General features: G+C 38.8%; 1 protein-coding gene and 1 long non-coding RNA gene across 5 annotated transcripts; one reads left to right on the top strand and one right to left on the bottom strand.

Annotated features, from left to right (window-relative positions):
* Window positions 1–1,666: 1,666 nt before the first annotated feature.
* Window positions 1,667–6,105, bottom strand: LOC111255525 (uncharacterized). Of its 3 annotated transcripts, none has more exons than XM_022817581.2 (4): window positions 5,957–6,105; window positions 5,327–5,655; window positions 4,621–4,778; window positions 1,667–1,794 (listed from the first exon to the last, which is right to left on the bottom strand). In XM_022817581.2, the coding sequence occupies exons 1-4, from the start codon at window positions 6,016–6,018 to the stop codon at window positions 1,699–1,701; spliced, it is 645 nt and encodes a 214-aa protein (XP_022673316.1). In that variant the 5' UTR covers window positions 6,019–6,105; the 3' UTR covers window positions 1,667–1,698. The 3 variants fall into 3 exon arrangements, with proteins under 3 accessions (XP_022673316.1, XP_022673317.1, XP_022673315.1); XM_022817582.2 differs by lacking the exon at window positions 1,667–1,794 and adding an exon at window positions 1,812–2,104; XM_022817580.2 differs by lacking the exon at window positions 1,667–1,794 and adding an exon at window positions 3,738–4,257 and having other exon boundaries at window positions 5,957–6,100.
* A 176-nt stretch (window positions 6,106–6,281) lies between these two features.
* LOC111242801 (uncharacterized) lies at window positions 6,282–11,188 on the top strand. 2 transcript variants are annotated; one of them, XR_015318322.1, is made up of 4 exons: window positions 6,282–6,591; window positions 7,154–7,254; window positions 8,758–8,938; window positions 9,805–11,188. It is a non-coding gene; the product is annotated as an uncharacterized LOC111242801 (long non-coding RNA). The 2 variants fall into 2 exon arrangements; XR_002670164.2 differs by lacking the exon at window positions 9,805–11,188 and having other exon boundaries at window positions 6,292–6,591; window positions 8,758–9,743.
* The last annotated feature ends 14,460 nt before the right edge of the window (window positions 11,189–25,648 follow it).

Here is a 25,648-nt window from a genome sequence, read left to right as displayed (position 1 = left end):
CATTTGCTGAATGTTTACTGCAATGTATTTCTTAAGGACACACATATATATATGTATATATACACTAAGCGCAAGAAAATTCAGTTTGAGCTTGTTTGCCAAACAAAGATACGTCAAATGTTTCTGATATCTACCAAATAGCTACATCATTCACAAAGTTATCAGGCTATAATAGAATACTTGTAAATTGTCTTTTTCTTTTCGACTTGACATTTTTTTGAGTGTTTTTTCAGGACACGTTTTCGGAAGCTCTAATAAAACGCAATTGGAAGGATATTTCTGGCCCGACCTAGACCTTCCTACTTGTCACAAACAATAAAGCGCCCAATTTACAAACTAAATAACAACTTGTCTGTGCGGCACTTTTCAAATCATTTCACCCTTCGCTGTTTTACTGAGGTCTAGCGTTAGTAACAATATTATCGCAACGGAACAATTATTGCTTGAATATATATTTTACCGACCTGTATTCCCTTGATGAGTTAGCCTCTGAGGGCTGCTGAACGCTGTCAACGTAGCCATGCTCGACTGTATTTACAATATAAAAATCAATGAACAAATGAATCAACTGAAAAATCAGTATTTTTCTTCAATTGTTCACTACGAATAAAGGTCGATATCACGCAGTCTGTGCAATAAATAAAAATAAAATAGGGAACAAGCGAAACATTATAGTGATAAGAAAGAAAGAATACGTTTGTATAATACCCGGTGTTGTTCTTGCTCGTCATCGTCCACGACAGGTCGTATTGTCTACCAAAAACAAATGAGAAAACAGATAGACGAGATAAACTGACGTCGTTGGCTTCTTGTCGTTAATAGCTATCGTCACGACTTTCCCTTAGAAGCTGAACAACATTCGCATTAAGGGTCAGACTGTGACAGAGGTTCGTGTAACGATCAAAGCGTAGTTTTATTGTTAGCGGCTTTCGATAATCGATTTTTTTTCCCGACTGCTTTTCAACGGAGACCCAAACCGTAAACGGGTGCGCCCTTAGTCGTTCATTGATAAGCGCACTGCTGAGTCGCCTTCGGTCAACTATATTTCGTTCGGGCATTTCCCTGTGGATTCCGTCGAAGTACGCTGAACTAGGAAAAGTCTTAGTAGAATGAAGATCGTCAATAGCTACTCGGTGATTGTTCCAACTAAAGTGGAAGGCCACAATTTAACTTCTTAAGTGGCATTCAACTTAGTTAGATCTCGAATCGAAAACACAGTTTCGAGTTGTCTAATATACATGTTATAGCTCAAGAAAAAAGGCGTTTCGTAAGAAAAAACACTATTCATTTAAAAATCGATTTGAAAAAATAATGAAATCATATTATTGTTCGCGTACACAAGGATATAAACATGCAACGATTTCCTCTGTGAGCTCTTCATATTTACTCAGAACTTAGAAAACAAAATAGACTATATATTAGTGTATATTAAAAGTACTTTGATCTTTTCAACACTTTGAGTAGGTTTATGTTTAATCGGACCTATAAGAATATGGTGACTGAATAATTTTTGTGATACCCGTTCGCTTTTTGTCAAATTAATATCCAGCAGTAATATTCAACGTTTCGTCCCCAGTAATATATTCTATACGTGGAATATTTTTATCACAGTTTCTCCTGCTTAGCCTTAAACGAATCATGCGTCTTCAATTAACTGGAAAAAAGCTTGATTTGCAATATATTTATTTATTTATTTATTTATTTATTTGCAAAAAACGGAGCCACAGAATTGTTCCTTTGCCGGAAACATCTAGCGAAATTCATCCACGTCCAGCTCTCCAGCAGAGATGGATTCTGAAGTTCAAAGACAGAGTCGAAGTAGTTGTTCGCAATTTTGTTGATGAAGAACTTCACAACGAGAGCGCTTCGGTATAAAATCGGTAAAAATAGAAGATAAGGAAGGCAGCGCTCATTGACCAATTCATTGCTTATAGCGTCTGTGGAACTCTCGCAACAACAGTTTATAAATATAAGTTGTCTTCTTCTTCTTCTTCTTCTTAGCTTGCAGCTGAAAACCGCCACAAGCAATTCATACGACAACTAACTTTTCTTGAAAGGCACGAAGTATGACCGGTAAAATCATGCGCCAATAGTGTGATCGTCTCTGAAAAATCCATATTCACGAAGGTTTCACCAGCTATTTACATGCGATTTTATTCAAGAAGTTACCAGGCAAGTTCGACCGTCGAATTAAATTCACTTTTTTTTTCCGTTAAGTTAATAACAGTAGTGCAAGAAGGCTCGAACCTTTGGCACGTGCGTAATTAAACAATTAAATAAGTTAGACGCACGTTTAACGGTTCATCACTGTCCGAGGTAAAGTTCACCGCCTTGACCTGACAGCCGCTCCACACAATGGACACAATTAGCGAGATAAATTACACCTAGGGTAGCCATCACTCCTCGGGCATCGAATCCAGGCCAGTTACGTTGTTGGCTCGAGGTACCTTTGGGTGCATAAGACCGATGAAGAACTGACGACGTTACAGCCATGACGAATCACGCGAACGTGACTGGTATCTGCTTTGCAAGACTTCGCCGGAAAAAACGCGTGATCCTGCCACGATGCGCAAAAACAGGGCGAAATCGATTGCGGTATTGGCTGATATTGCCATAGCGAATTAGAGCCCTGAGTATCTAAGGAAGATGTAGCGGCCTCGTCTACGGACCAGTATGGCGTTTGGCCAATTTGCTTCTAGTCGTCGTCGTACTAAGTAATACATTATTCGATAGATGAGAACTTAACTGTTGTAAGCCAGCAACGAACTTCAGCGTCTATGACTCTATATATAATTAAGATGAATGGTTACAATTCGTTTCCCACTTTTCATCAACTTGCTGGGAGCGCCGCAAGACCGTACGAACCCCGAAACCGCATGGGGAGATGCTGGCACAGATTGAGGTTTCTAGGAGGCATAGTTTAAATGGTAAGCAAACTGAATTCACGGTATTTTCGCTGAAAGGTCTCCGTTATAGTCGAATCGTTACCAATCAGAAGTAATGGGACAGGCTGTTGCCGTAAGGTCGTAGTTATAAAAATGAAGCTTTTGAGTTTGGCTGAAATTCGATTGGGAGCTAAATTCGAACGCATGCATGTTCGTCCAACACAAATAAAGCAACCTGTCTGTATATCAAACAGGGAGTTATCGACGCGTGCTTTGAATACTGGAACCACTTTTTAGGCTTCTACCGAATGAAAAATATTGTCCTACAATTCTGTAGGTGATACTTATAGCCGAATCTAGGGCAGAAGTGTTCCACGGGCGGCTATAACTCCTCCACTTAAAACACTTTTGGAAATAGCAAAAATACATGGAATGTACTGAAAATGATAGTCGGCCTGTGCGATTCTTCTACTGTAGTATATTCTACACGTCTTCGTTTACGGAGCCGCCAGAAGACGGCGCAAAAATCAAGTACTAACATTGTGTGCTCCCACGATCAGATGGTGCGGTATTGCTTAACAGGACCAGGGCACTACGGGCCTGTTGTGACAAGCAATTTGCCCGCGTTGATGGAACGCAATGGTATCGGAAAGTTTTCTCTTGCTTAAGCCACAGTTCTATAACATATTATTTCAGCTGGCCGTTTAGTCGGATAGGCATTCGTTTACTATTGTATAGCACCTATGAAATCTTCTAGGAATCACTGTCGACTATCAAACATCTTCAGATGAGCTTCATTTTCAAGCGGTTATATTCAGGTCTACTTTCTACCCGAACTGAATGAAGTACGAATTAAGGGTGTATTATTTATGCTTTTTTTTTTTTTATTTGAGAGGCAATTTATAACAATACGTTTGTTAAACACGATATCTAATATACATGCGGCGTATGGATAAATTGCTTTCACGGACTCGAGATGCGCCCATTATTGGGCCTCTTGGGATTTGATACAATATCGTTACAAGCATCCTAGAGTGCCTTCTAATGCAATGGACACTCAAAAATTTGTTTCGGCAAGGGCATTTAATACTTTTGTATAGTTAAGTAATAAGTCTGCCTGTAGAAGCTCAATCAGAGCGCTAGAAAGCTTCGAACGAAACGATTCGAGACGTTTAGCGCTCAGACTAAGAGTTCCAATGAAAGAAGTTTGAACATTTTGTTCTCCGAAAAGGGTAGTGTTCTGTATTTCAAAGGCAACACCCGTACTGTTGTTGCCTGCAGTCTGTTTGAGCTCTAACAGCACTGAATTTTCGGAAAATGCGCTCGTTATAACTAGCGGATGCACCGCCGGGATGAAGACATCTCCTTGTACCTTTTCGAATCGAAACACAAATTGCCAGATCCAATTGAAACATTAGAACCTTCATAATGTACAACTGCTCGGTGAACTTTTGTTAAGAACCTAAAAAACTACCTATCTATAATCGCTTATTCATAATTGGTCGGGATTGAAGGCGACCGCTAAGATATTGTTTGTCCAGCGTCGAGCGAACAATAGAGTCTAGATGCTTAAAAATATTCATTATTTTAGAAAAAGACGCTACGAAGATATCGACTACGCCGAAGGAGCTGTAGGTTTTAACGAAGTAGACGCCAATATAGTACCGTATTGCAGTAACTTCGGCAATACCTTCGGATGGTCGCCGAAGCCTTAGGGTGGCCGAAATAACCTTACCTCCGCTTTGAGCTTTACGTGCACGTTCTTCATTTCAAGTTTGCATTCGATCAGGTCTGTTTTTTCGTTAAGCATACAATCGCCAAGACGAGTCATGCGACTAAGTCCAGCGGCTGATCCAGTGCTGAAATCTGCATGGAAGTTCGCGTTGCTCCAACCTAAAGGAAACAATTACGTTCGGTATCGTTTTGTACCATATAAATCGTCGAAGGCGAGAGCGTCTGTAGTCATACTATAAAATATATTATGCATTTTTGCATATGTTCTTTTCGTATACATTATAACTATAACCTAGCTCATTGGACATCTTTATCTCATCAAATTATTACTGTTACCAATATTTTGTTTAGGAGACTAGGCATGGAACAGGATACTAGACACACAACGCGAATTAAACGCAATATGTACTGGCATATATTAATCGGAAACTGAAACTGGCTGAAGGCCAAGAAACAAACAATAGCTCACGATAAATGAAGTTGCCATATTATGGACGGACAGAGTTCTTAACGGACGTGACGGAGCGCACTATACCAAATACGTTTGTGCATTGTCGCAATGTTCAAGTGCTTATTTTTTTTTCCGATTTCTGAATATTAAATTAATGGCAATAATTAACTAAGAAAGCCGTACACAGTTTGTCTGCAGTTAGCAATGACAACGTTACTGAAACAATTCAGAACCTTTCAAAGTTCCTTTGACCTACTGTCTGAGGGTACGACGACCTTGAATGCCTTGACTTGCATGGGATCGAGACCTGATGCATTTTTCGCTTTAACAAGAAGCGGATCCAACCAGTTGTTTGCTGCTCCAGGTCCCCAAAGTGTCGCTGGCATCAAAACTTCTGGCGGGGCTGTGGCAACCGAAACATCATTTTCAGGGGTCGCTTCCTTTGTGATCACCGCAGGCGCGATGATGACGAGCAGCACAACGGCAGACGTACGCACAGCAGCGTGTGATAACGCCATGACGGCGTCCAATTCGAGCACCAATCCGTGTCCGAGTAAAGACCGGTTGACTCTCAGTGCCACAAAGCTAAATCAGAAAAGTAAGAAGAGTTAGAGTCACAGTTGATCCTGGCCACTGGTTATGACTGACACGCACGTTTGGATAGTGTATCTGCGTGGGGATGTAGGCACCGCACAGATCGTTACTGCAACTGCCTACTGGATGACGACTGCAGGGAAGTGGAAAGATTTTGGGAAAGATTAAACATTAACGCTCATCGAAGCGAAGCTTTACGGCTATATTTTGGCGCATCATATGCCAGCTCTCTGAAGCAGCGAACAATGATGACATTAAACAGACACTAGTTAACAACGTAACTAAATACAACCCTAGAAAAATCCCGATCCTGACAGATACTGTTCCAGCCGGCACACGATAGTTCTGTAGCATCTGCGTTTCGAGATAGTCGATGACTCAGTTCGCTCGTACTATGGTAAAGCTAGGATAGACCTATGTCTGCTTGAACCAACAGACTAAAAAAATACTGCTTGATATTTTTAATATAATCGTATGTGTATACAATTATAAAAATATAGGGAATGCTGGCGTCGTCATAACAATGACCAAAGACGACAGCGGCGTTACAGATATAGATATATACCAACTGAAATAAAACAGACAGGTGAATCTAAGTCTACTTGTTGGGGCGCTTCGTTTAACGCTCAAAAGTGTTGAACGCGACGCTTTTGACTAACAATAAGCCCTCGCGTATCGTTATTGTTATCGGCCCTTACCAGTTCTGATTCGCTTAAACTCAGCTCATAATTCAGCACGGATTTCGTTAGACTTTTCTCAGCAGATAGAATGCCGGAGTATACGCCATATTTCGTTCGACCTTATCAACTACCACCCACATGACAGCGGTTGATGACTTTTCGTGTTGGTTAATATGCTTTATATGTTTCGTAGAAGGCCAGATGGCCAGGTCACTGATTCGTCCGCGGGTTCAGTCTTACGGTAATGGTAAGTAAGAATCTACCGAACGACCATCCGGTTTTCCAGCTGTGAACAGAGACAAATTATTACCACGCTAGCTATGGTAGCATTGCAATAGCTCGTCGTTTGTTGCCTTTAAGGATCGTCGCTCCTCTCTCAAAGTGACGACACCTTTTAGCAAAGCCATTTAAAAAACAGCTATAAAAACAACGGAAATGGGGTAATGATCACTAATCGTCTAATCACTTTCTAACTGAATAGGTATTCGGCTCACAGTCGATATTTGTGGTAGATTTATAGGCAAATAAATAAACAGAAGTTTCCTTCTTATATATTGAGTCTCTGACTATATTTGCAACTGACCTTCCAGAAACACAAAGCCTTGCATGCTACATTCCTTATTCAAATCCGTAAAGACATTACTATATTGTATTTAATATAAAAAAACAAAACAAAAAAGAAGCTATTTTTATTTAAGAGTTACATAAGAAGAAGAATTTTAAACTCTGAACTTATATTTATCGTGAATTCAACAATGATACATTTTCCTAATTACCAAGAATTACGAATTTTTTTTTTCGGTTTTCAGTGAGCAATAAGTCAGACACCGGTTTACACTAAAACAAAAAACATCATCCGAACGCGCCAAAATAAGCATTAGGATACACGGATCATCACGGAAATTTACAGGTGAATTTTCGCACATGAATCCATTATGGAAAGCTTGGTTATATCATTGAGTTTCAACCGCTGCTGCTCAGCATCCCTCTTTCAACAATAACAATCAACACTTCGGGCCTCTGCCATTCGGCTTTAACATTAATTCAACGGTTGGCATTCGTTCATAGCTGAATGATAGCATCGAGTATATACATCTATACTGAAGTAAAGATATAAATACAGAAGAAATAGCTAGTTCAGACGGCTCCGTCACAACATCAACCAGCTAATGAGGTTATATGAGGCAAAGGGTAATCAGAACGACTGTTGATACCTTGAAAATTGGCGTCAGTTGGTCCACCGAGCGCTTCTCTAACTTGTGGGATGAAGAGGGCTATACGTTTTCCAAAAATCAGCTAGTTAGCGTAACTGGCTCGAAAGGTTAAGTGATATGGCTAGCGCTATATGGGCCATTAATTGATTTATTCGTAGAAATTTGTTCTCAAAGGGTTCTGATAGTGGCCAAAGAAGGAATGCTTCATGATAATTCAGTGTCAATCTAGCTAAGCCAAAGATTATGGTTCAACTATCCTAAGCGTTTACGCAGTTCTGCTATGAACGTCGGACAAGGTTTTGTTAATATGTCCTAATTCGAGCCCATATATTCCAGCAGTTGTATTTTGTTTGAGAGATAGGAGGAAACTGCGTATCGTTTTCCAGGGCAAAATTAGCCACACTGAAGCCTTAGTAATGCCCTTTAAGTATCTATGATTCCGATCTAACTATAAATGGTTAATCATAACCCAAGATGAAGTAAAGATCTATGCCAATTCACCCGTCAACATCTTTTTTTCAGTATTTAAAAACAATCGCACTTTATTGATAACAAAAACAGGTGGCACAACCGCTACAAAAATATGGAAAGCCTTGTCGCCTACCTTTACTGGATGGCAACACGTTATTTAATTTTACATGAACCTGCATATATATTTATACGCAAACTTATATCCCGAAAGTTGGTTCACTAAATTACCAGCAGGCGGTGTTTTTCGAATACAAATGAACTTGTTCTTAGAATTCATTTTTAAGGTGCAGCTCTGAAGCAGACACTTTTTTAAAAAAACATTTGCACTCTGCTTCGTTGCGGTTTACCACCCATTTAACCCTCGTATGGCTTCTCACAATTTATGAGAACATCCTTTTAGCAGCTACCTTGAAAAATTTGATCGGAAAAGTGAAACCAGTGACTCGAATGCTGCTATTGAAAAGTGCAATGTTTTTTTTTGCTAGGAAAAATAAAGCTCGTGGCCGCTTAATCTACGGAAACTCAATACGAATGCTGAACTAAACAAGGTTTCTTTGTACAACGAGCTCCATTTAATGCGTTAGAAAATTGTGTAGGGCTAAATAGAGGTCGGAAGAATAAGAGAGACTCCAACTAGAAAACTCTAGGGTATTCAGTTTACGATAGCTCCAGCTACAAACCTAGACTGCCGCTAATTGTCGTTTATACATTTTTTTTTTATTTTTAAGGTTATTGCCCTTTTTATATAGAAGTTGAACGCTGTCAGCAGATAAGAAGGAAGTAAAATAGAATTTCTGCGTGCGATTGAAAGCTGTGCGTCTTTATCAATCAAAACGACACCGTTCAAGTTTCCCAAATTGGATATCATTCATCCACTTACTGCGCAGGACTCGTGTGAATGATTAGACGGTAGGGTTACAATGATTAGCTGTTTTGTGCGTACACAACAATTATACCCAGAAAAACGTGTTTGCAAATCGTTTTTGTCCAAAATATTTTAAGATCATAATAAAACTGAACGTATTTAATATATAATAAATGTACATTTTCGGTACAGTGCGTACAAATACCTGTGTTAGCACATTACTGTCTGGAAAGCAAAGCATAAATAAATCTATGTATAAATAAATCTAAGTATAAATAAATCTAGGTAAATCATCAAAGTATTAACAAATTTTTGCTTCTACAGTTTTGGCTTACAGGTATGGAAAAAGCTTTTTTAAATGGGTTGTAAGCGAAAACTTGATGCGAAAATCGTTAGTAAGTTAGTTAGGCAAACGCAATTACATTCTGATCGTCACGAATTTGTCGAGCGGTGTCATGGGTAATATAAATGAGGTGTATGTTGTATAACATAAAAAATGCTCCAAATCTTGCTCACTAGGCAGAATTACGTATATCTAGATTTTGTTACGAGAGCCAGATTTATGAAATTTACTCTAAAATTTAAGGACTTAGTGAGTTTAGTACTTTTTTTTTTTTTTTTTTTTATCTACAGTCATCCTATAGTATTTCCTAATCCTGTAGAGAATCATTCCAGTCACAGGGCAATGTTCACTTGTGGGAAAAACAAAAACTATATTTAGGGTCCCGTTGCAACATAAATGATGATAATAATCAATCGCAAAAATCAGAGAAATAGATAATATGAGACTGATTTTAATGTTACTAATATGAAAACCTGTGCTTAATCAGACGAGGAACTGTAACACACAAATAAGAACTAAGGAACTGTTTATTATAAGGTATGAGAATCTCAATAAATCTTATTTTAGGTGAGCGCGTTCGGGTTCTTGGCTGACGGAAGGCAGACGTCGTTTATTTAAACTGTTTCGAGTGGTGGAATGGTACTACCTATGTAATTATTTAGCGCGTGTTCACTATGAACATTCGCGTCAGGCCATGATGGGACTAGAAAACATGGCAAGAACGCATTAAAGGAATAAGGTAAACACTGAATGCAATTGATTTAGGCCCTATGAAATTTCGCACACTTTGTATAAAGCGACTTCGGTATTTCTTAGAATATTATGATTAATACGACTAAAGTAGAAGGCAGTACTTTTCCAAAGACCGCAGAAAATAATTTTCCACCTGAAAAAGGAACAGAACAATTGAACCACCAATTTTTTTGTCAAAATGAGTCAAAAAAATTCTTCCTTATCTTACATTTGGAACGGATTGTTGTTAGTGATAACAGAGTCTACGAGCTGCTCCAAGCTTGAATTCTAGAGCAAACCAGATTTACTCTCGTGCTTACTTGTTAATTGATACATATTATTCCTCGGCCGACTTTTTATGGGAAATGCGTCACAATTTCCGAGTCGGAAATTTCTTTGGGCGCTAATACCGAATCGCAAAGTGCCTATGTTTAATTTCGCAGTCACGCAGTCTCTTTATCTGTGTCATGTTCTTTTACCTGCGGAAATTTTCAAAAGAAAAGCATCAACGAAATTCGTTTGTACGCATCTTCAGATATGAGCACGAGTCTTTTTGTAGGATATTATCCTCGTTGCTGCCTCGGCCATTATTTGGACATATAGAGCTTCGGAAAGCAAGTGTGGAAGCGAGTGGGTTTACAGGCGTTCTTACCTCCTATTCGATCTTGGCTTGTTTCTTTTGGGGATGGACGATGCGAACATTATAGACAAACAGGTTTCCACCCGAAGGAATACCTGGCGACGTAAAACCTAGCACATTCAAACAGAATAATTACAAACAGTTATTTAGGGTTTAATTATTCAAGAAAAAACATAGGCGAAAAGTGCGCTAAATTTGCTCACAATTCAAGAATAAAGCGTCTTGCACCTTTAAGATGGAATTCTCGCATGTCTTAGTAAAACGCAATCCAAGGTAATTCGTGGTTATTTAAGTTCGCACTTCCTTTAAGTTTCGCTCTACATGAAAAGTGTATAATACTGGAAATTATTGGACGTCACCTAATAACTCTAAATGCATTTCAAATCTAGCAGAGTAAAGTTATCGACCTGTCATGCGTAAGCTTTTTTATCTGTTGGGAGCAACTTAACTGTCTGAACATTTCAGTCCCACATACTTGTCAACGTCCTACAACACGCTATTCTTTGGGTATTGAACCCAAAGAAATAAACGACCAGGTTTTCGATGTAGAATTTCTGAAGGAATACTTGGCGACGTAAAACCTAGCACATTCAAACAGAATAATTACAAACAGTTATTTAGGGTTTAATTATTCAAGAAAAAACATAGGCGAAAAGTGCGCTAAATTTGCTCACAATTCAAGAATAAAGCGTCTTGCACCTTTAAGATGGAATTCTCGCATGTCTTAGTAAAACGCAATCCAAGGTAATTCGTGGTTATTTAAGTTCGCACTTCCTTTAAGTTTCGCTCTACATGAAAAGTGTATAATACTGGAAATTATTGGACGTCACCTAATAACTCTAAATGCATTTCAAATCTAGCAGAGTAAAGTTATCGACCTGTCATGCGTAAGCTTTTTTATCTGTTGGGAGCAACTTAACTGTCTGAACATTTCAGTCCCACATACTTGTCAACGTCCTACAACACGCTATTCTTTGGGTATTGAACCCAAAGAAATAAACGACCAGGTTTTCGATGTAGAATTTCTGAAAACATACTGGGGACAGCTTGCAAAATTTATTGTGCAATTCATCTTTGGGAATGATTGTTTTTAAGAATTCCTTTGGCTCAAACCACGATCAGCTAAAAAGCTCAGAAGGCCAAAGGCTCAGCTCAAGAAGCAGCAATCATAATAACTGCTTCAGGCGCCTACTGCACATCAGAATGATATTTGGGATATATCTGCCGACACTAGCGGATATAAAAACTAAAAACAGCATTTTTCAGGTAATTGGTGTGGCCAAAGAATTTTTTGTGTAGTTTAGATTTGTTAAAGTATACTAACTATACTGTCCTGATACAACCACTAGTAGTAAGGATTCATTCAATCCATTATGCGAGAGCAGCTCTGACATTGAATATTGTTTACATGAATTTAGTTTTACAAGAATGTTCTTTTGTACATTTTTTGCTTGCATCTCATATCCGCTCCTCATCCTTCTTAGGCTCAATACCGCATCATTTTGAGCCCGTTTGAGCTGCTTCGAGCAACTCCATCTTCCCTTTGTCCTAGTAGTAAAAACAATACGGTCTGTACAGTGGCAGTCCGTCGCACAATCTTGTTGTCAGACCACCACAAAGCGAAACGGGTGGTCCCTCTTTACCACTCCTCGATCCATGTGATCCCCGCCCACTTGACGTCATTTGACATTCCGCCGACCCGGAAACCTATCGCCAGCAAACCCGGCAAAGGTTAAAATAGCCGCCCTTCGGATCAACTCTCATCAAGCAACCAAACAGATGATATGGTGGTTTCCTGGCCGCACCTGATAAAGGCCCCTTTTTCCCTTTTTTCTCCTTATTCCCGCTCCCCATCGCACTCCATTTCTCCTGAAGCATCCTGAAGCAAGTTGTTGTCGACGGCGACAGCGAACAGCAGCGGCTGTTTGATCGGCAGCATGTTCCCTTCCTTGATACAAATAGATCCTCTTCGAACTCCTCCTTCTGTCGGCTTCCCGATCTCTGCTGATTCTGATCCGGTCTATTCGGCTGTAGAGGTAAGCGGACGCCGATCCCTGAGGAGAGTGGCGGATTACGAATCCATTAGGCTTAGTCTTTCAATCTGCCGCAGATCTCTTGTACTACCTATAATATCTCTATAAAAGATACAAGTACCTGTTGTCGGCTTGCCGCTGCCATTCTGTAGAATTCCTGCCTCTATCTCTACCAAGTTAATGTTGCCCCCAATGCTGCTGTGACGACTGGTCGAATGTCGATTTATGCTCTTTACTTTTGTCCCACTATTAGCCTTTGCGTTCGCTATTATAATTCTGTACGTTGTCGCTTTTAGACGAATAGCAGTAGGGTCTATGGTGTCTGCCGATCGAAGTATTACCGGCACTTTAAGCTTGCAACCTGTGCGGCGCGTAACTCCCAGCTAAAATCATCTCTCCCGATCCGTTTTTACCCTATCTCAACGTTTGCGTTTCTAGAACTGCCCAGCAGCAAGCCGACTTGTTCCCTAAATGACCGAGAACATAGAGAATACCAACAGAGAATAAAAGAGCAAGGCTGAAAATAGTTGGCCAAATGAAGATATATCAGTATCTTCAAAGTGGCACAGAGCGGCAAAGGTAGAGGTCAACTGACATATAGCAATTCTGAGTTTCACCTCCGATACTAACGCTAACCACTATTTCAGAGGGCTAGCCGCGTCCTACACGAAGCAAATCGTTCTACGCTCGGTTTCTAATCTAAATCGCCACGTGTCCTTAAGTTTAGTAGGCAAACTCGTTTTCACCGAATTATCGTATAGATAATGGGTGTACTAGACGACATGCTTAAAGTGTACAAACAAATATGGGGAAGGTGTACTGCAACTTTGGGCCAAGTTAGACCCAAATTGAAAGTTCATCATCACTGAACCGAGTATATTGTTTATAGTATTAAACAAAAATATACTTAAATGGATTTTTGATAAACGGGTTCCATAGATAATAAGGTTCTGTATTGAAACGATTTGTTAAGCCAACTTCTTAGATAAATCTATCCTTAGCTAATACATAGAATTGATGATGGTAGTAATTTTAACATATAGTCTGCTAAGATATTACTTGAGACTGCCAGAATGCTTTATTGACTTAAAGAACCTCTATAGATAGTCTTCATAACAACTCTTAGCGAGAACGAAGTTATAGTAGTCCGGGTTTGTAGCACCTGTACATAAAGAGAGAGTGTTCTGTAAAAATGACTGTCTAGCTTCGCCGAAGTTTATAATTTGCATCGCCATTTTTCGTTGCATATTGTCTTTAACACTTCAAGGCTAAAGCAGCGTTAGCGGAGCATGTCAGTAACTACAGAAGCTTTCTCAAGGCTGAGTGTTCGCTAAGAATCATCGCAGCTACCCTTTCTTTCTGTTAATTTTAATGTTTCCTGTTCCTTCAAGAAGATTAATCACGGACCCAACTAACTCGAAGGTGCTTATTCTATCGGATAGGTGTCGCTATCACAAATTATCTGGAGGATCTAAGGTTCTCTATCAGCATCTGTAAAAACAAGCTTACGAGTCTCGTTCGGCTTAGGACTAGCTCACTATTGGTAGCAATCCTATTAAACATATATGCCAAATACGCACTGATGATAAAACATCTTTTGTAATTAGCAAAATGAAAGGAAGAAGTCTCATAAAGAAAAGTATCGGTTTAGTTGCACTTATTATGAGACAAGAGAAGGTAGTACCGTCGGCTTTGAACTGTCACTGATACAGCAGATTTTGTCTTCAGGTCGCGTGTGTCTGAAGGTTCGAGGTGTGACCTTGAAGTCTCACACCTCGAACCTTTACTTCACTAGGTTCTATCGACTGTCTAAAGTTTTATGATTTTTTCTCAATATAACGTGTTGCATAGATTCAACAGCGAAATTAATCTCGTGAATTATGCGAAAGGGCCTTTTACTAACGGATTTTCTTAAAATTGGAAAAAATTATCTACGCAGGGGTGCATTTGTTAGTGATTTGGCAACAGACATACTTGATACGGGCCTAATATTCATTCTCATGATAAACTAATTGATCCGGAAGCTATTTTATTCTATGTAGGTCTCATTCAAATAAACCCTTTTTTCAATAAATGCGACCTTGTATATAATATTATTTTTTGTTAGACAGAAATCCGAATGGAATGGTCCGAAAAGGCTACTCGGTTCTCGTTTATTTTACTAATAGCCAGCAGGTTTAGCTTTCTAGATAAACATCCATCCACAAATAAATCTGATTAGGATTTCAATTCAAGCTGCCGTTGCACTTTCTACACAAGAACTGATCCCAATGTTCAGCAGAAAATCTGGTTTGCGATACTGCAGCCTATAAAGATTAGCATAGAAAGAAACAACGTAAGTTTTTCTATTCTCTTCTGTTAAAAAGTTACAAAACGTTAAGACTTCGTTAAAATGTGTCCTCGTACTTTTGAGTATCTGTTGAGTACAGTTCACAGTATTTAGAGAACTATTCAGAGCACTGACTGTGCGGTATGACCAGCAGTTGCCATGGTTCATTCGTTTCTGTACTGCTTATAGCTAATCTTGCTTTAAAAATACGCCAGTGAAGGCAACATTCAAACCGCGCGTCACCATTTTAAGTTCATACCGTTTGCGATTTAACTCTATGAAGTATTGACCCTTGCAAGGTTAAAAGAAAAAGAAAGGCTAGTGCCTCGAGATTTTTAGCGTCCATGGTATAATGTAATCGATATGCACTTGAATGAAAAGTCTACGAGCTTTCTTTTGACATAGTAGTTTGCTAAGAATCTCTATTTAATTGGCTGATCTGGAACTGGAATCTGATTGGAAAATCTGATATTCAGCTAAACGCTACTGGTCGTTGAAATAGTCTTTGTTTTAACACTCTAAAAACTGGCGCTATAGTTGAGTATAATTTTTTCTTATTTTTATCTGCATGGCTTTCCTAAAAACCAGAAAGCAATCGTTGAATTACCTACCGCCACGTTCACTCAATTCGCGTTTGTAGTTCGGCAATCAATTCCAAAACTGAACTTCATGAACCACTCTGTTCTTGACTTCAGTATCATCTTCAATTTTGTGACCGAGTACGGTCCTAGGGGTGTGGCTCCGATTAATGTCGCACCTCATTAAGCAAGAGGACACGACCGACTTATAGGATGGCATCGAATGCGCAGGCCTGCAACAGATAGAATTAACTACGAGAGAGAAGATCGCTTTTGTAATATTTTTCGCTACGAAGGCAACTCCAAGAATTCAGCGTCTGCCATATATCTAACCTCAACCACGGGAGCCCCTGCAATAGCTGTGCCAAACGAAAGATGGAAAATGCGTCTACGGGGGCACGCGGAGCCAACGACTGTGAAATTGTATTATATTTTGCACAGAAGCACCCCGTATGACAAATAGGTGGCTAATGTAACAGATCCGAGCTCGTCGCGTTACGCGAGAGCAGTCACAGAAGCCTCATGAAAATCGCAAGGAGTTCCAGAATACGCGCTAGGGAAATTTTATATTTAACCATAGCCTATAGAAGGAGACATAATTTGTAATAAAATATTGTGAACCCAATGTTAGATTTTGCTTGTTTGTTATTGCATGGGCAAGTTTCTAGAAAATTAGGTTTGATGTTTTAGATCTAGGAATTTCTCTACTAAAAAAATATTTTTAAGAGAAGCATCATTTTAACACGGTTGGACTGAACTGCTTTAACTACGCAGTTTAATCGTAGGAAACATCAATATCTTAAGGTACTTGTGGGGAAGTGCTATGACATTCCACTAAGTATTGTCTAAAATTGCAAAGGTGAAGTAAGTATTGAGTGAAGTACAATTCTCCTGATCGAAGTTCACGTCTTCTCATCCATGCTGCAGTAATGAATTCAGCTAATTTACGACTACACCGTAAGTGCCGCTTAGAACTAAAGTTTGCAACATAATCATCTTATAAGTAGTACGTGTCTAATTCTATAAAATACACGCAGCCATTCATTCTGATCTCGGATACGGCAAGCGCGTTTGTCTCGAATCAGAGTCTTTTTCCTCGGGGAACATAAACTGCTAAAGGGAGTTCGGTCAATAGTTCATGTAAGGACGATTTTACACGGATAATACATATAATAAATGTGTCTTCTTCAATTTAAGTTAAGCATGCATATCTGATATGACGTAGTCGATGTGCCCCAGCATTCTTCCCGCTCTTGAGATTTTGTGAGAAATTTCTTGGTGGCAAATATTGGCATATGTTTGAAAAGAAATGACGTTATCAAGGGGCCCGTTTGGTCACGCGACGGATTGGCTTACGTTTCAAAACTACCCGCCCAGCGGATTTTCATAGCTCTACTATATATCTCGATTCTAAAGACTGATGTAGATTGCCAAGACTCGGCTTTCTTAAGTTGATTATTAATGATAATTTTCGTATGGGCAAAAATAAGTACCCAAAGTTAAGTTATTATACATAAGTTACGTTAAGAAAATACTTAATACGAGAAAAGCCCTAGCTTTTCAACAAAATAAAACGTTGGTTTACAATGAAACAAAGGTAGGAGAAATTTTTTTCTCCTGTTTTTCCTGACTGTGAACCTGACATGCCTGCAAGTGAAACTAGTTAAGTAATTACAAATGTCGTACATTATAATCTCGCTAGCATCGCTAGCTCTATGTTTGATAACCTTCTTATCCGTACTATATATGGTGCAAAAAGGCTCTCCCTATACTTTGGTTGTGCCACGTCCTCACTGTAGTAACTACGTAAAGTTAGGATAATACTGTTGGCCGCTGCTCGCCAACGACAACCTATTAAAGTCTAGAGAGGGTTTTTTGGTAACGTTATTTTTCTGTAACACGCGACCAATGCAACGAGGTCTTTTCACTAAAAATAGCATTCCTCGGGCTAAAGAGAAACCAGTGGTTAGAGCGTAAACTGTCTCATTAGCAAATTTTAAGCCAATCTGGAAGACATGCATATACGTAATACTACATCCAAGTCTTTATATTAACTGCCAGTTCCCATCATGGGAAGTTTGTCTTCTGTCGTTTTTTCATGTTATTCTCAAATACTCGTTGACAGACGATAACAAAAGAACATTCTTAGGTGGTTTCTGTTGTCATAGAAAGTTAATAAACTAGCTAATTAAATTGGGAATTATTTTTGTCTGACGATCTGTGATAAGATCGATGTCCCAATGATGCTTGTTGCACCATGCAACCTCGACGATCGAACACTTGAGGATGATATGACTAATCTTTGCTCATCGTCGCAAAGGTGCGGCAATCACATATCTACCTACTACACACAAGCATTAGAAAACGACCTTAATATACTTCCTTTTGCACTGGGACGGATCAGCCGTCTAAGGCAGTACTATAGGTAAAATTTGAAACATTCATTTATTTACTAGTATTTGTTCGTATAGCGAAAGATATACGATCACTGTATTATCGAACAGTTAGCTGCCTTTATCCTAATTAGTCCAGATGTAAAGTATCTTCCCAAAAATTTATTGATTCGTTTCAGCTTCGGCTAATTGGAGCGAACTTGATTACGCCCTTAACTGTATGCAAACCGATATTTTCTAACCCTTTCTAGGACCAAATTTGTTAACGGTTACTTGAGGAAAATCTTATTTATTCCGGAGAAAGCCGCGTTTTTTTTACAGCTTCTTATACATTAATTATTAATCGACATGACAAAAGACTCATCTTCAACGGGTGAGTGCTACACTTCGAACTATCGGAGGATCTATTTCGCCGATCGGCCTACCTATTATCACCAATCGTGTTCAAGCAGACGATATTTCCCGTATTCCCAAATGACCTAGAATTGCTAAATGTAATACGTTGATATGCGCCAGGTGTTTACCATGCCCTTTTGCCTGATAGGAACCAAGCCTATTTGCAGGCTCTTATTGACGAAGCTATGGTAGAATTCCCCCACTGAGTTAAACAACTTTCATTTAACCTAATTTATCAACGGCCTTAGTATGGCCAGAACGCACAAGTCCGCTTATCACTGAATTTAACCAAAAATGATTACTAAGCGGAATTGTTGTCGGATATATCCTCTAGAAGCATGGAGTTGGCTTCATGCTATCTCTACAATTTCTGCTGGCAGTTATCGCTATGGCATATGCATACCTATTAGTGTGAACCTGCAATTAGGCTTCTACGACGCGCCACAAACCTGCCAATTTCGCCCGGTAGTTGATATTCGTAGTCACTGTGATCTCTCGTATCGCTCGAGCACGATCGCTTTTGTTCGCTTTCAGTGCCTATCGATGTCCTTATAAAGGCATTCAGGTCTCGCGCACCTACGACTCAATTCGCTTGCATCTTCGTGGAGACGGAATGTCTTTAACGGAGTGACGTTTGTGCTGAACCGAGGACAAATGATTATTGGTATTATGGTCAAATGATATTTCAATTATAAAACCTCTCAGTCAAGCGATATGTATGAACAAAATAGGAACAAAAGATGAGCAGAAGTTTCCTTTTTAGAATCAAAGTTTATGCAGTCATCCATGTTTTTGTCATTGTTTGAGCATACTTTTAGAAGCTCATGTAACTAGCATCACCTTCGCATTAGGCTTTACAAATTATTTTCACGGGCTACATGGTGATAAACAGCCTTTGCCCGCTGTGGAGTAAATATATAGACAAAACAGCAAACCAATACAATGGCTTTAGACTTGTTACCTACAGGTCACAGTACCTCTTCAGGAGAACAATTTTGACAAGCGTACTCCCACTGAGACTGTGGTTCGTCACCTACATAGCCTTGAAGGTATGTACCTACAAAGATACATCTGTATTAAAATTATCTCTAACACCACACACGCAATATCTAAATCTCAGCTCCAGGAACAAAAATATCGTTCGAGTAAAAATTCAGTCAGGGACCTGTAGTTACAAGGCATCACATGCTGTCATTTGTCATTGCCCTCATACAGTCCTGATCCGGTGGCGTAGTCAAGGGCGATTGGCCATTTTCCAACGGGGCGGGACCTAGCGCGAGGGGCGGAGCGATCCTGCGGGTTTGGCGTATCTCTTCAAGAGAAATAACCTAACCTGGTATAGCTTTAAAAGAACGTTGAGACCAAATAGTTGTAAAAGTGACACAGTGAAGTGGCTAGAGCTGCGTAAGTGAATGTAAGTCAGGTGTGAATAGCTGAACCAATGGCTCGAAGGCAACAGGCGTTCTGGAGTTCGTTCCTCATTGATGAAATCCTCAAGAATAGTCAACATCAACAAGAGCAGCAGGAATCCCAACTGAAACAGGAGCAGCAATCAAAACAGCTACAGGTTGAAGGGAACAGTTCGCTTACCCCCGGTAAGTCTCAAGACACCCGCTATTAGTTATCCATTACTAAAAAAATACTTTAGGTGATTTTTTCTGTCAATTATTGTATTTAAAGAAGAATATTATACAAAATTCGCGTTCAATGAAATCAACCGCTTTAGGATCGGATTATGTGTGAACTTCCTATTTACTAGGTGGTAAATTATTAAGTAAGAAGCCTCTTGGCGTTCCATTGGAAATTTGTTCTGGTGCTAAGGTGGTGACAACAGTGATGTCATAGGCCTGTTTCGGGTAAGTCGCGTATTCGAAATCCAGGCAAAATAAATCTCACAAAGATTCTCCTGGTAACGAAGGGTTTCTATTATCTTCATGGTGAAGAGCTATTACGAGGAAGATGCCAGTGATGCCAGGAAGACACACTTGTAGAGGTCGCGTGGTTACAAGGTCGAACGCGGGCCTCACGATCTTCATAGTAGAATCTAAAGAAACGTCAGGGCCGGAAGCTGTTAGATACTCTAAGCCTGTTAAATGTTATTTAAAATTTAACATTGTAACAACTATCGTTAATCTAAAACTATGCTCAGCTGGCAGACCACTTGGCTTTTGAGCAGACACAGTTGTTCATTCCACTGAATGAATTACATACATTAATTTGTAATAACTTCTTTTATTAACGAACCAATCAGTCTATACGCTGCCACAGAGAAACCTACCCAAACGGATTTTCAGGAAGCTATAACGCAAACTATGACTGTGCAACCATTAAATTTGCCGAGGCGTCGAATACGGCTTGCAAATTGTAAGAGAAAACTCAGTTTTGAATTAAACTAAATCTTAGATGTTCTTCTTTGTTTAGTTGTAATGTTATGAACGTTTAAAGCCATAAAAGTTTAATGAATAAATAGCCTTATATGTATATATATATAGATGACAACTCGTTATGGAACATTCAAGACAGGGTTTGCGGATCTGAGGTGGCGATAACCTTGCCTTTGGGAAGTTCCGCCAAAGAAAGTCTGGAACTTCGGTTACCAATGTCGCGACTATGAATCGGGCGCTAGCATTCAATGCCTAAAGGTCTCATAATGAGAGCGTTCATTAAAATATAATGGAAGGTTTCTCCCATTATGCTTTAATATAACCACATTCCATTTCAGAACAGTTCGGAATAAAAAGATTAAATAAACATAACGGCTGTTCTCTAATATTTCTTTATTTTGATAAGCTGTTAGCCCTGGTAATTATCGTAAGCTTTCATAATCATCGCTATTCTATCACATGAAGATTGCTATTAATCTGTTTTTCGTATATGGGTTATTTTAGCTAATCGACATTAAATGGGCTTGCGCCACAATATCACAATCCTTTGTTTGGTTACGGTAAAAAATGTAGAGTAGGAAAATTGTAAGCTAGCAGTTCAAATTTGAAAATAAATAAATAATTGGCCTAGAATGATAATTATTTGCTATGTGTTATTTGTCACACACTTTTTTTAGCGTTCCGGCAGTTTGCAGTGGAAAGTCACATATCACGTCCCCATATATAATTATTTATCTATGGTTTTTCCACGGAGATTGATAATGGCATGTGTTTGCCCATTTTTTTAGACATGGAAAGTTCATGAATCCCACGGACTCAGATCGGGAGAAGAAGGGAAACAAACATTAAATATTCCTTTACTCAATCCAGGAACTAATTTAGGTATGGAAGTGAGTCTGTTGTTGTCGTCAAGTGACCACACTGTATTTGACCGATTGCCATACCAACGGTCCATAAGTCTCACGAGTAACTCAACATAGGCAGCTGCATTCCTTGTGTAATTTTTAGCGAATATCATATGGTAGTAGGTGTCCATACCTTACGGCCGAGCGCATTCAGCATGGCCATTGAACTTGATTCCTCTCCAGGGCGGCGTCATTTTTTAACCTAATCCTTCTCCGGCAGGCGGTAGAGATTAAAGCATGCCTCGACTATGACAACCTTCAAGCGTGTTTGTTAATTAAAATTTCGCAAATTGTGCGTCGAATATATCACAGGCAATTTTAATTAGCTGGGGGTCAATTTGCGGGAGACCATTTTTATTCAATTTCCACTTTTTTTTGCAGTATGTTAGCATTTATTTATTTGCAACAACTGTTAGTTTTGGCCGATAGAGCCCTTAGACTATAAGCTTTGCTTTCATAAAAAGCTTCCTTTATTGTGGCAACGCATTTTTGCTTTTTGGGTCCCGACATCTAGTAGTTTCCTCGCGGGCCTTCAACACTCCAATTTTTATTCTTGAAACGCTTTTGCTATTCACGTACTTCCTTTTACTTAGGGCCTCCTTACTTAATGCCTACACCAATCTTCGATAAGTTTCCGCAGATCTGTGACTTCTGAAAAACAAAAGCTTATCCACCGCATGTTGACCTTCGAGGGTAAAACGTGTCTTCCCTGAAGTCCTTTCCCCTAAAGAAAACTCAACCAGTTTTCTCTCATAGGCATAACTATAATAATATAGTATTTACCAGCCAAATTCCGTCTGCTACTAATTCGCAGTTCAAAAGCTATTCGGTTCCAAAGTCCGTCGGCTTCTCTTGTAACAGTGTGATAAATACGTGCAAATAGGATAGAAAGGCGATTTTGAGCAGAAGAAAGCTATGGTCTCAAACGAAAATCAAGCGACAATTTGAAGTTCAATTATTATAATGCTTCTCTCAGGTCAGAAAAAATATCGTTCTAAAACGTTCGCAACAAAACAGTGCCCTTAATAATAAAGCAAGTATTGAGTAACCTTTGGAATTGTTGATACTCGTCCGTTTTTGGTGCTAGAACTACTTTTGTAATACATTTTGTAAAAAAAAACAACAAAATTCGCACATTGTCTAGAATATGATATCTACTGTTTCGAGTATCACGTCCGGTATCGCTATCAGGCATTCTAGACCTAGATCACAACATGTCTCTAATATTAGCAGACATGTATGTTATTGACTAACCTATCACAGATTTGCAATACTATTTTGTCCATGCATTACTGATCGCTAGTGCTACGATACTGCAGCACAAAAAATCTATCATACAACATATTAAACAAACATAAATTTCTGTCTTAATGAGATAAAACACAAATAGATAAATAGTACAAACAAAAATTAAAATAGAATCCTTCAACTTTGGAATATTTAGAAGAATATTTAAAGATTTCTGAACAATGTGATAACTGTTTTTTCTCGCAAAGCCTGTGTAATAGAAATTGTTATATATTTAATCGCCCACTAATATAAAAATTATAGAAACGCCCCATTTCGGCAGAACAGAAACAAGCATGTAGAAACTATTGAACAGGAGTTCCAAATCTATCAGTCGGTCCAACCAGCTGAAGCAGCAAGAAGGGGCATTTGAAACGATAATACGTTCACTCGGATGATGCTTAAACGATTCCAAAGTGAATGCATTACGCGTTTATATTGCTCCTAATATCTTTGGTATATGCAGGTTATTCTCTTCAAGTTAGTTTTATGCTACACTTTTATGAGGTTTAAAAATTATTTCTAAAGATAGTGGGTTCTATATAGCCACTTTTTTTGGCCATCATGTAGAGCACAGTATTCTTGACAAGTTAATAGTAATTTGACATCATCACACATTTCATCGAAACAATTAAGATTCCTACACAAATACAATGTATTGAGCAAAAAAAACTCCTTTCGTATTAATATAAAATATTTAGAGTTTAATGAATTTGATACCGCGAACATTGAAATTATATTTCGCTGTGATTCAATAGTGTCTTTGCTTTAGACTTTTTGCCACGGTTTTCGACTTTGTTTTAATCCCAGTTTACAGACAAGACTGCGACGAATAATAGTAGTAAATATACGTACTAAAAGGCTATGTATAATTTCGAGCCGTCGATTTAAAGGTTGCTTGAGAGGCGACTTGGTCTAGGGTCTTTAAGCTTAACGGCTCTTTGAGTTCTTGAGCTGAAAGTACCTGTGGCTTTGAGGCCGCAAATAATGCCTCTGCAGCCTCTTCGGATAAATCCCCAAAGCTTCTAATTTGTGCCTTCTGTTTCCATCTTCAATATAAAGAACAACACATTTCTCTATGGGAATATTAAGTGTAACCTTGACATAAATGATAAGAATTGCTTAAAACATCTTTGCGTTAATTCTACAAGTATCTTCGTCACGCTTCGTCTGTGAAAAACATTTTGATATTGTTTGCACAGAGTTTGAAGTTTACATCGGCGATAGCTTGCGTATGGAATTTATATGACAAAGAAACGCCAAAAAATCAAGTAGGATTCCCCTAGAGCACTTGAACGTGGTCCTTCCTTCTTCTAGCTACGAATCGTTCACGTTAGCGTGACACATCCTGTCTTGCAGAATAGCTTCTATTCGCTTACCTAGTTTCTACCGTGCTTCATTTTGCAGTATTACGTATACGAATTTTAAAGGTTTAAAGAAATTTGAAGGTCAAGTAAAATGTGAGCAGGTAACGTTAATAAATCCACTTTCACTAACACATGTTCTTATTTTTATTGGTAATTTTCAGAACGTTTGTTTTTTTGCTTTGTTTTTTAATCTTTTTATATATTCATATCCCAGCCAAATTTATCCAATAATAATTATCACAATAATAATCGAAGTCCTGGTGATTCTACAAGATCTACATACTAGCCGATACTACACGACATCCGTGCATCCCTCAAACTAAATGAAACAGGAATCAATTTTATTTTCTCTTTAAGTTAGACCTCGCGTTTTCCTTAAGAATAGGAAAACAGCATTTGAAGCCGTTAATTCTAAACGAATGTAATACGTCTGGATACGCATGGCTTCATAAAAGTGAGGAAAAGCTGAACTTCTTTGATAACCCTTGATACAATGATGGCGTATCACAGTATTAGGACGAAGCTATGACAGTACAGATGATACTCCAAGCAGTTCGTGAACTATGATTTAGACCCTTGTTAAAACACTTGAACCACACTGGAAATTATCGAAAAGATATCTCTGTTGTACATATATATTCTATTTAGACGGCTTTGCTGGGAAACGCTTCGATTTTTTTATTTACTAGCCACTGTAAAAATTCGCAGAATTCGACTTGATAAACAAAGCATTAGAATTACTCTATGACAAAAGTCACTGTCCAAACATTTCCAACTAGTATTGAGTAGTGTTTATAGCGCAGAGCAATTTGTTTAAAGAACCTGCTTCTATGACTAACTATGCAAAACGTTGATCTGTGGTTAGCTAAAAGGTTAGCTTATATTAGTTCAAATAATGATGCTAAATGCCTCATAAAAGATTATATTGGCACAAAACGTTACAGTTACGTAAACTGACTTCAACATCATAATTCTAGTTAGTTCACTGGTTACAAAATAATCTTAAACCCGTTTCATGGCATGGTTTATGTGATAGTTTTTTTCTGTAACAGCTGAAACCTGTTAACATCATTGTCCCTGCACTGGGGTTACTAGTTCTCTCGATGAACTATCTTCAATTTTGCTCCATGATTCACGAAACCATTTAATAGAGCGGACTGCATGCGTAAACAGCCCCAAGTAACTACTTGTTTACGTGAATGACATCAATGTAAAAACTCCGCAACGAAATGGAGCTTTGCACGATATTGCAACTGCATTGATTGGAATGGACCTCGGACCAGATTAACCAAATAACCACCTTACTTCACCACCAACGTCCAATAGCTTACTTACGAAGAGTACTTTACTTCAAGGACAAATTCATG

The sequence above is a fragment of the Varroa destructor genome, unplaced genomic scaffold (genome assembly GCF_002443255.2).
Source record: "Varroa destructor unplaced genomic scaffold, Vdes_3.0 BEIS01000001.1, whole genome shotgun sequence".
Taxonomy (NCBI): Eukaryota; Metazoa; Arthropoda; class Arachnida; order Mesostigmata; family Varroidae; genus Varroa; species Varroa destructor.
Note: the sequence above shows the minus strand (reverse complement) of the source record. Positions and strands in the feature narration are given on the sequence as shown.

What these genes read in the sequence shown, in the direction of transcription:
- LOC111255525 (XM_022817580.2), bottom strand. Translation starts at nt 6,018, where the DNA reads ATGCTACAGAACTATCGTGTGCCGGCTGGAACAGTATCTGTCAGGATC. An exon ending in GGTCGTCGTACCCTCAGACA is followed by an intron (nt 4,779 to 5,326) that starts GTAGGTCAAAGG and finishes TGTTTCCTTTAG; the next exon opens with GTTGGAGCAACGCGAACTTC. An exon ending in ACGTAAAGCTCAAAGCGGAG is followed by an intron (nt 4,258 to 4,620) that starts GTAAGGTTATTT and finishes CGATTCGAAAAG; the next exon opens with GTACAAGGAGATGTCTTCAT.